This window comes from Mus caroli, unplaced genomic scaffold, assembly GCF_978045245.1.
Source record: "Mus caroli unplaced genomic scaffold, Mus_caroli_1 scaffold_11, whole genome shotgun sequence".
Lineage (NCBI taxonomy): Eukaryota > Metazoa > Chordata > Mammalia > Rodentia > Muridae > Mus > Mus caroli.
Window position 1 is genome coordinate 15121384 of NW_028227266.1, and position 11718 is coordinate 15133101.

At 39.7% G+C, this 11718-nt stretch overlaps 1 protein-coding gene across 1 annotated transcript; it reads left to right on the forward strand.

Annotated features, from left to right (window-relative positions):
• Window positions 1-1189: 1189 nt before the first annotated feature.
• Mbd3l1 (methyl-CpG binding domain protein 3 like 1) lies at window positions 1190-7327 on the forward strand. Its single transcript, XM_021172933.3, has 3 exons — window positions 1190-1232; window positions 2016-2074; window positions 6618-7327. Exon 3 carries the CDS (start codon window positions 6636-6638, stop codon window positions 7194-7196), a length of 561 nt encoding a protein of 186 aa, XP_021028592.1. The 5' UTR covers window positions 1190-1232; window positions 2016-2074; window positions 6618-6635; the 3' UTR covers window positions 7197-7327.
• The last annotated feature ends 4391 nt before the right edge of the window (window positions 7328-11718 follow it).

Genomic DNA, 11718 nt, shown 5'->3' on the forward strand with positions numbered 1-11718 from the left:
ACCAAATGCTGAGTGTGATCAGCAAGGCTGACTGAAGCCAAGATGACAACTTCAATTCCCAGGCACAGATAGATTTCTGTTCCTGGTTGCATGTCTACTGCAACTATACATGTGCTAAGAAATGTGCTACAGGCAATCGTCAGCTTTCATTGGAGATCTGCGAGGGGACCAGAATGGGCAATGAGTTGCCAGCAACTTCACTCTTTACATTATTGGGTTACCTGTGACTGGAATAGGAATCAGCCTTTAAAAGGAAGGGAATTTTGACATATAGTACAACACAAATGAAACCTTTTGTTGAGTAAGGTATGCTAGTCATAAAAGACAAATGCTATCTATTTCTGTATACAACTGTCACTACGGTAGTAAGCAGAAAATAGGACAGTGGACATCCTAGCTTAGGAAGACGAGTGCAGAGTTAGTGTGCTTTTCCTATTGGGAAGTAGGAGAAGAGTTTCTAATTGGGAAATGAGGCAATTCTTCAGGTGAATGGTGAATATCTTCAACAATGTGAAGATACTCATGTCACTGAACCAGGCACTGAAGAATGGACAGAGGGTATATTTTATGTTCTGTACATTTTATGATAATTTTTAAATCAAAAGAATATGACCTGTAGCCACTCTGAGTTTTTTCTTTCTCTGATCATCTGAGCATCCTCACTCTTTCCCCATCCCTATCTCTTTCCCTATTCCTCCTTCTCTTCCATCTCCTTTTCTTAGTAATAAATAAATCTTTAAAAAAAATATATCCTAAAAGTTAAGTTTGTATTTTCTGTTAACAGCACATATCAATAGATGAGTTGAATTTTATCACATACACATGTTCTCTATTCTTGTTATTTATGAACATAGTAATTCATTTGAGAGGCTGAGACTGAGACAAGAGGATTATGAGTTTGAAGCCAGCCTGAACTATTCAGGAAGTTGAAGGCCAACAATAATTATGTGTAGCCAGAACATATTCCCCTTGCATCCCAAAAGGACAAAAAAAAAAAAAAAAGAAAAGAAAAGAAAACAAAGTTAACACACACACACACACACACCATGTCCCTCAAGTTGTAAAATAAGATTCACATCTCTGAGTAGCTCCAAATTCTTTCCACTTCAAGATTATGTGAAACGTTCCTTTTGGATCTAATAACAAAGGGTCATTGTGACTTTTCAAGAGAAAGAGCCACAGAATGATGACAGCATATGAAGGTTCCAAGTAGTCCAGGTAGCCGGCTAGAGGTAAGATGTTATAGAAAAACATAATACAGAAGTGATTTGAGGTAAGATGTTACAGAAAAACATAATACAGCTGTCTCCTTCTGCTAAGAGGAAGGGACAGTGAAGGTTAGGCAAGTGATTTTTATATAGTTCAGAGAAATGTAAACATGTTCAAATACTGAAGGAAGGGTTCCCTAGAAAAAGAGACATTGAAGATGGAAGGACTTCTTGGTATACTGTAGGCATAAGGTTACTACTAAACAGGAAGATGTGTGGGGGAGGGATCTCAGATTGGGAGATAGAAAGTATCAACAGAATTGTAAGAAATAGAAACAGATTAGGATATGTGAAATTATGCCAACTAGACCCCTAAAACTTGAGCCTAGTTTACAGTTTTTTCATGAAATACTGGGAAAGTTTTAAGGGGACTTGAGTGTATAAGTGTGTAAGGGTTTTATTTCTCTGCTTTGACTGTAGATGTAAATAGGTGCCTTAACTTCTTGCAGTAATGGACTACAATCTAGAATTGTAAGGCACATTAACTCCTTTTATCATCCATTGCTTTTTTTCCAAGGTATTTTATCAAAGCAACGGGAAGTGGAACTAGAAGTGGAAATGACAAAATGTAGAAATTGAGAAAGTGTCAAACAGGCTTAAGGGGACTTCACTCAGCCAACAGACTAACATAAAAATGAAAGGAAAATGCCCAGGCATTATGACTTTTTCTATGTTAGTTTTAGTTTTTTTTGTATTTATAATAGCACCAAAATAGTATGTTGTGTGTTTTTTCTTCTAACTTTTAAGACTGGCAATAACTGTGGTATGATGATGATGGCAATCTTCCAGATTTGAAGTTTTACAAGGTAGGTAAGATAAATGGAATTTTTTTTTTTTTTTAAGTAATACCAATGGAACTATTGAGATCACAGACCATAGAGGCAAATATTGATGTGGTATCAGGAGGAGGGAGTTTGGAGAATGGGTACCAAAGTTACACTGGAAGAATAGGGTCTTATATTTTGTAACAAAGTGATGACTGTAATTCACCAAATCTCATATATATATCATAAAGAACTAAGAAAAATCTGAAGCTTCCTAACACAAGAAAATGGTAAATGTTAAAATTGTAAAAATGCTAAAATCTTTAATTATAATGCAGTATATATAAGAACCACATGATTATACTAATCTGTGAATGTACTTTGTTAATCTGAAAGAACACTTTTCACAGAAGTCCAGCTTTAGAATCAGCCAAGATGTCCATCATATGAATGGATAAAGAAAATGAGTATATATATATATATATATATATACAATAGAATTTTTTATTTTTGAAACAGGGATTTATGTAGCCCAGGCTGGCCTCAAACTCACTGTGTAGCTAAGGATGTCCTTAAAATTTTGGTCTTCCTGTCTCCATAGCCCAAATGCCTATCATTACTGACTACACTCAGTTTTATGGAGATGAAACTTAGGGTTTTTTTTTGCATGCTAGGCAAGCACTCTATCAACTGACCTCCATAGCTGGCCATAAAGGAGAACGATATTGTGCCATTTGCAAGATAGTGGATAGAACTAGAGATCATATTAAAGGAAAGAAGTCAGATTTGGAAGGACAAATTCCAGGCTTAGGAGATGGCACAGTGGATAAAACACTTCTGTACAATTATGAGGATTGGAGTTTGAATCCCCAGAACCCACATAAAAGCCAGTTTATATTTAGGAATATATAGATATACAAGTATGCATGTGTCTTAGGGTTTTACTGCTGTGAACAGACACCATGACCAAGGCAAGTCTTATAAAAACATTTAATTGGGGCTGGCTTATAGGTTCAGAGTTTCAGTTCATTATCATCAAGGTGGGAGCATAGCAGCATCCAGGCAGGCATGGCACAGGCAGAACTGAGAGTTCTACATCTTCATCCAAAGGCTGCTAGTGGAAGACTGACTTCCAAGCAACTAGGATGAGAGTCTTAAGCCCACACCCACAGTGACACACCTATTCCAACCAGGCCACACCTCTAGATGGTGCCACTACCTGGTCCAAGAATATACAAACATCACATTCCACTCCCTGGCCCTCATAGACTTGTTCAAAAATATGAGTCTATGGGGGCCATACTTAAGCATAGCATAATGCAAAATGCATTTAGTCCAACTTTCAAAGTCCTCATAGTCTATAGCAGTCTCAGCAATGTTAAAAGTCCAAAGTTCAAGGTCTCTTCTGAGATTATCCAACTAATTAACTGTAATTCCCAAAGCAAGGCAGGAAACCAGCTGGGCAAACTCCAAACTCTGCATCTCCATGGATGATGTCAAAGCAGTCTTCAGATCTCTACTCCTTTTTCATCTTTGTTGACTGCAACAAACTGTTTTCTCCTGGGCTGGTTCCACTCCCTGTTAGAAGCTTTCCTCAACATGTATCCCATGGCTCTGGCATCTTTAACATCTTTGAGTCTCCAAGGCAATTTCAATGTTACAGCTTCTTGTTTCAATGTCTGGGTTTCCACTTGATCTTTTGGACTCCTCCTAAGGGCTTGGCATCACTTCTCCAGCTCTGCCCTCTGTAGCACTCTAAGCTCAGGTTAATCCACTCCACTAAGGCTGCTCTTCTTGGTGATCACCCCATGATACTGACATCTCCAATACACTGGGGTGTTCCACTCCAACTAGGATTCACCAATAGCCTCTCATAGGCTCTCTTCATGGTGCCAAGCCTCAAATCCTTTGCATGACCCTTAAGTCCTGGGCCATCAACTAGAGTTGAGGCTATACCTTCTCCAATGGCCTTCCATGACCTCTCACAGTGCCAAGCCTCAGTTGTTCTTCATGCCACCTTCATACCTTCAAAACCAGTTCGACCTGGGTGATTATTACACATTACCAAGTCCAGCTGCAGCACAAGGTACAACCTTGGCTATCTCTGGAACACAGCTTCTTTGTGCTCCCAGGAAACACTTCCCAGAAGATTTCACCTCAGTAATGCTGGTCTCTTCACAATCACTGCTAATTTCTTAGCTTCAGCTAACCAGCATCAATTGTCCCAGTAATTCCTTCCATTCTTAACTCTAGAGCCAGAGCCACATGGCTGAAGCTGCCGAGTTCTGCTGCTTTCAGGATTTAGAACATAACCCTCTTGTACTATTACATTGTCACTGGCTTTATGTTTTTCAAATCCTTCACTGCCTAAGCTTGGCTATCCTGGGTCTTGCTCTGTAGATTGGCCTTGAACACAGAGATCAGCATGCCTGTCTCCTGGGATTAAAGGTATATACCACTATGCCTGGATCTAAATATAGCTGGGGAGGATCTTGCCCCAAGGTCCCACTCCCTTAATCTGTTATCTCCTAGAACACAGGATTTTGCTCCATTTCACTTCCTGGTACCCCTTTAATACTCGAACCATATATTTTATATTTTTCCTTTCTAAGCTTGCTATGCTTGTTCGAACTTCTCTTCAGAAGACTTAACCAGAGAACAAAATCTCTGCTGAGCTTTTTTGAAACTTCCTTTGTCAGTGCAGTTAATTCTGAGTCTCTTCACCTTAGCCTCAGGCAGACTTTTCCGGCAAGGGAAAAAAGTAGCCACATTCTTCACCAAAATACCAGAAAAACAGTCTTTATACCACATTTTGAAATTCTTCTCATTTGAAATCTCTTGGGCCAGGTTAACACAGTTCAAATTACTGAGGGTCTGCTTCAATGAGAGACCTCCCTCAACAAATAAAGTGGAGGTCTATTGCACAAGACGTCTGATGTGAACTTCAGGCCTCCACAGGCACACATGTAGGTGCACGCACACACATGCAAACACATAAGCACATGCACATTCTACTCATATACGTGTAAAAGAAATGACAAAATACCAGATTCTCTCTTATGTTGAACCTATGTATTTAAAAGAGTTTTAACATTTGTATTCTTTTTGGTGGGGGCAGGGAGGGCTCTAGATATGTGTACCTTGACAAGCATATGGAGGTCAGAGTTCATCCCATGGGAGTGGATGCTTTGTTCCTTTACCATGTGGGTTACACTCAGGTTACCAGCAAGGACCCTCACACCTTGAGAGTCATCTTGACACAGAAAGTCTGTTTTAAACTATAAAATAAATTATGACATGATAAAGGGAAATGAGAGATGTAGAAGAGTAATGGGAAGAGGAGGAGGGAGAAGAGGCATAACAGCAATAGCATTTGTGACTATGATCAAAGTACATGATTCACTGATATGGAAATATCACAGTGAAGTCCCTTTGTGTAGTTAATGTGTGTTAATAAAAATAAATAAATATACCAAGAAGAATAATGTGAAAATAAGTAGCTAGGAGTCAGCTTTTGATTGGGAGAAATAATGCTGTTTGTTCTATAAAATTGAAATCAAAATCTGGTAGTGGGTAAATATAGTTCTTCCTTCCTTCCTTCCTTCCTTCCTTCCTTCCTTCCTTCCTTCTTTCCTTCCTTCTTTTTCTGCTCCTGTGTGAATAAACTTTCTAAATTACTTATTTTTAACATGACCATTTGGGTTGATAAATACATCTCAGGTTTTATAGTGATTCTTCAAGAGTGATATTGTTGGTAATTTTACTATTTTTATTATTCTTTGAAAGTTTCATACACGTATACAATGTATTGATCACATCCTTCTTCTACTTCACACCCTCCTCTGTTTAACCCAACATCTATTTGTCCTTTTTTAACCTACTGAAAGTTATCAGTGCTCCCAGTATGTGCATGGGTGAAGGGCTATAGACTGGAGCAACCCACCAGGGGCCACATCCCTGAAGAAAACTCACTGTTCCTCCCTTACCAGCCATCAGCTGCCATGAGCTTCTTCCACACCTGTGCTGTAATGTTGCCTAGCCTAATCTTGTACAGGTTTTGTACAAGTAATTAAAGCTGCTGTGAGTTCAATTACAGTGGCCCTGTCATGTTCAGGAAACACTTTCTGTAGCAGTCTTTCCCAACTTCTATCTCTTACAATCTAATTTCACTATTGACTTAAGTGTTAAAAGAGCTATAAAAATCAAGTGGTTCATAACAACTTCATAGTCAAATAGTCAAATAACACAGAAGATTGACAATATTAGAGACTTAGAGGAAAACTGGGGACTGTGTATCATAGCAGGGAATGTAAGGACTCAGCACTTGTCAGTACAGCCAAAAAAACCTAAAAATACACTAAGCAAAGTGAGTTTTTGCCAAGTTGTGGGAGAGCTTTGACTTTGAGCTTTCTGTGCTCAACTTAGATCTGCTTGATGTTTCTGAATACAGATCAAATGTGTCACTAGAGGGAGAGGAGGAAGGTGAATATTACAAGCAGCATTAATAATTGATAGGTATCACATGAGTAGTAAAGCAAGGCAGCCTTCTATCACATTTATCCAATTTCATGACTTATGCTTATAGTGCTAATAACGGAGTCAGATGGGCAAGACTTCACAGAGGAAACAATGTGACTATGAGAACCCATCAAAGCCTTGTTTAAGTACTTCAATCCCCTTGAGGATGTCTAGTTATACATTCAAGAGGCCAGTCACTAAAATCACCTCCCATCTGGGCAACGAGGTAAGATACTATCAGTGGGAGGAGACCTTGGAGAAGCCAGAACAAGCCTGCTGGCAGAAGAGACTTCAAGGACTCCAAGCCTACAGCAGTACAGGAGAACTTTTGAGCACTTCAGATCTTGCCAAGGCTTTGAAAGATCTTACACCAACCGACACAGTTGTCTCTGCTTCAGACACTCAAGCCACCAGCATTGACACCAAACCTGTGCCTACCCTTGAGTCATCTTCACATTTGGCAAAGATGATTCCAGAAGCAGGCCCACAGATCCTTTGCAAAGAATTTCTGGTCACCGAACAGGATATTATCAACCAGGAAAGGAAAGTGAAAATAGCAAGGGAAAGACTGGCAGTGGCGTTGATTGCACACAAGCTAGCAAGTGAGATGGAGACAGTGAGGGGGTCAAGGAAGGCGAACTTATAAACATAATGGGGGGCGGAGCTGGAGAGAAATACTGCAGATAAAATGGGGTATGGCTTTGTTTTAACACCTCTTTGCAGTATCTTTTGCTGTTGTTTTGAGACCTTGAAACTTTCAACTTAACAATACTTTATTAAAAGTCTTCAATGCAAAAAATACCAATGATAATTTACTACTTTTTCCTCTTACTCTATCCCCCTATTTCTTTACGCTGAAGATTGAACTGAACTTCCCACTCATAGAGCTACATCACCCAGCCGAGTAATTTTTTATTTTATTTTATTTTTAATTATTTAAGGAGTTGGAGAGATGCCTCTGTGAATAAAAGCATGGCTGCTTTTCAGAGGACCCAAGTTCAATTCCCAAAGTCTACATAGTGGGTTACAACGCTCTGCAGTTCCAATCACCAGGGGATCCAATGTCCCCTTCTAGTCTCCATGGACACCAGGTACACACATACACAGTACATAGATATACTTGGAATAATAAACATATGTTATTTTAAATTAATATTTAATTATGTCTGCCTGTCTGTGCTAAAAGTACATGAGAGTAGTTGCATGCAGTGGCCAGAAGAGGGCAGTGTAATTCCTGGAGCTGTTGAGCCATTGATTCATGTTGGGCACCAAACTTGGATCTCTTTAAGACTAATAAGTGCTCAGTGAAGACTTGTGGTAGATTAACTTTGAATTGGTCTGTGTACCTAGATTCTCCCTCTCTCTCTCTCTCTCCCTCTCCCTCTCCCTCTCCCTCTCCCTCTCCCTCTCCCTCTCCCTCTCCCTCTGCTCCCTCCCCATCTCCCTCTGCTTCCTCCCCTCCCCTCCCCCTCCCCCTTCCTCCTTCTCTTCTCTGCAGGGTTTTACTGAGTAGCTGAGACTGCCTTAGAGCATGTACCCCTCCTAACTTAGTGTCCTGAATGCTGGGATTACAGGTGTGTGCTGTTTTTCCAGGCTGCTTCTCTCTCTACTATATAGTGTGTATACATCAATAAGTTGAGTTTAAGTAATTCTTTTCCTTCCTGCTCTGGCTATCTCATGTCTTTGAGTCTTCATCCTTCAGCTATAGCATGTAAACAAAGCACACAAGGATGATGTCTTTGTCCAGGGGATAGTGCTATAACAGAAAGAAAGCCACATGCCACTCAACTAATAATGAATTTATTCTTTCACAATTGTGAAGATTTGAAATTCCAAGATCAGGGTAGTGGCATCTGAAGTGCAGCTTCTAGCTTCATTTTCCTCTGGCAGAAGGAGGAAGGACATAAGAGGAAAAATGCAGTCTCTATTTGGAAGCAAAGGAGGCAAACGGACCCATGCTCACAAGATCTTTGTTGATAGCAACTTGACTCCATTTATGGAGATAGAGGGAGCCCATATTCCCAGAATGCTTCTTATTCTCAACTTCCAAAACTGTTGCCTTAGTGAGCTATGAGTTTTCCTGGTAAAATGCAAACACTTAACCCTGAGAGACCAAAGAAACTAACCCACCTGTCTAGTTAGTTAACCACAGAATCAGCACGCAGCTACATTGGATATTCTCTTGTGGCCAGCACTTATTTACTGTGTTTTATCCTTGGAAAGGGACCCTGTGAATCTAACTTTCTCAGTTATCAATATCTTTTTAAAAAATAAACATTTATTTTTGTGTGTGCTCATGTGTCTGTGTGTACATATACATATGTAAGCACACCTGTTTTCAAAGGTCAGAGGAGAGTGGCTGGAATTACAGGTGGTTGTGAGCTACCCAGTGTGGATACTGGGAAAAGAATAGGAAGAGTATGTGCTTTTAAGTGTGGGACTATCTCTCCAGCACCAACTTTTTTTTTTGTTTTTGTTTTTCAAGACAGGGTTTCTCTGTATAGCCCTGGCTGTCCTGGAACTCACTCTGTAGAACAGGCTGACCTCGAATTCAGAAATCCATCTGCCTCTGACTCCCGAGTGCTGGGATTAAAGGTGTGTGCCACCACGCCCGGCGTGAGCACCAACTTCTTAAGAATCTGGATTCTTCCTCACCCTAAAGGTAATGTTTAAGTTAGAGAAACTAACTACAAAACACTTGAGGATTGCATTTCTAACATGCAGATTTGGAAGGGATACTTAATCCATGGGGGCAATATAACAAAGAGATCATATACAGAGTTTACCATCTGTTGTGCTTAACATGTGCTAAATCGTGTCTCCCACTATATGATGTTATTTTCACAACTAAAAATCAGATCTACAATCATGATTCAATAAAATTAAATTATGCTTCTTTAGAAAATTATTAACTAATGTATAACTATAAGTACATTATGATAATTGTAAATAGAATTTTAATTATCATCTTGTGTTTACTCTCAAAGAAAAACTGCTTAAGTAGACTGAGGTGAAAGAATATCACCAATGGAAGTTTACAATGGTGGTATTACTGTCAGTTTGATTATTAGCCATTGGTTATCGTCACTTAGGATTTTTAAAATGTGGAGAGGTCAGCTTAAGAGCACATAGGACTCTTCCTGATAACCCAAGTTCAATCTCCAGCATCCACATCTGGTTGCTCCCAACACAACAATCATTTCTGGGGCATCTGACATGCTCTTCAGGCCTTTGCAGGCACCTGCATAGAAGTGACATAACACATGGATAAACAGACCCACAAATATATGGATTTTTAAAATTATAACAATGTGTAGATGTCATTAATGGATTCTGTTAAATCCAAGGCAAGACATTTGTGTAACTAGTCTACATTGTTTACTTGTGTTCAGAGCACATGAAGATGAAAAACAAGTTAAGGGATGAATCCCCAGGTGGGTCTGTCTCTGGATGGTCATTTCTTCAGTATCTACTCCACACTTTGTCTCTGTAACTCCTTCTATGGGTGTTTTCTTCCCTCTTCTAAGAAGGAACAAAGTATCCACACTTTAGTCTTGCTCCTCTTTGTGTTTCATGTGGTTTGTGAATTGTATCTTGGATATTCCAAGGTTCTAGGCTAATATCCACTTATCAGTGAGTGCATATCATGTGTGTTCTTTTGTGATTGGGTAACCTCACTCAGGATGATATTCTCTAGATCCATCCATTAGATCCACCCATTTACCTAAGAAATTCATAAATTCATTGTTTTTAATAGCTGAGTATTACTCCTTTTTGTAAATGTCCCACATTTTCTGTATCCATTCCTCTGTTGACAGACATATGGGTTCTTTCAAGCTTCTGGCTATTATAAACGAGGCTGCTATGAACATAGTAGAGCAAGGGTCCTTATTACATGTTGGAGCATCTTCTGGGTATATTCCTAGGTGTGGTATTGCTGGGTCCTCAGGTAGTACTATGTCCAGTCTTCTGAGAAATCGCCAAACTGATTTCCAGAGTAGTTGTACCAGCTTGCAATCCCACCAGCAATGGAGGAATGTTCCCCTTTCTCCACATCCTCCCCAGCATCTGCTGTCACCTGAATTTTTGATCTTAGCCTTTCTGACTGGTATGAAGTAGAATCTCAGGGTTGTTTTGATTTGCATTTCCCTGATGACTACGTATGTTGAACATTTTTTAGGTGCTTCTCAGTCATTCCATATTCCTCAGTTGAGAATACTTTGTTTAGCTCTGAACCCCAGTTTTTTTGTTTTTTTTTTTTAATAGGGTTATTTGGTTCTCTGGAGTCTAACTTCTTGACTTCTTTGTATAAGTTGGATATTAGCCCTCTATCAGATTTAGGATTGGTAAAGATCTTTCCCGGGGCTGGAGAGATGGCTCAGTGGTTAAGAGCACTGACTGTTCTTCCAGAGGTCCTCAGTTCAAATCCTAGCAACCACATGGTGGCTCACAACCATCCGTAATAATATCTGATGCCCTCTTCTGGTGTGTCTGAGGACAGCTACAGTGTACTTACATATAATAAATAAATCTTTAAAAAAAAAAAAAAAGCCGGGCGTGGTGGCGCACGCCTTTAATCCCAGTACTCGGGAGGCAGAGGCAGGCGGATTTCTGAGTTCGAGGCCAGCCTGGTCTACAAAGTGAGCTCCAGGACAGCCAGGGCTACACAGAGAAACCCTGTCTCAAAAAGAAAAAAAAAAAAGAAAGATCTTTCCCAAATCTGTTGGTTGCCCTGTCTTATTGACAGTGTCCTTTGCCTTACAGAAGCTTTGCAATTTTATGACATCCCATTTGTCAAATCTCAAATCTTACAGCACAAGCCATTGCTGTTCTGTTCAGGAATTTTCCCCCTGTGCCCATATGTTCGAGGCTCTTCCCCACTTTCTCTTCTATAAGTTTCAGTGTACCTGGTTTTATGTGGAGGTCCTTGATCCACTTGGATTTGAACTTTGTACAAGGAGATAAGAATGGATCGATTTGCAGTCTTCTACATGCTAACCGCCAGTTGAACCACACCATTTACTGAAAATGCTGTCTTTTTTCCACTGAATGATTTTAGATCCTTTGTTAAAGATCAAGTGACCATAGATGTTTGGGTTCATTTTTTGGGTCTTCAATTCTATTCCATTGATCTACCTGCTTGTCACTGTACCAATACCATGCAGTTT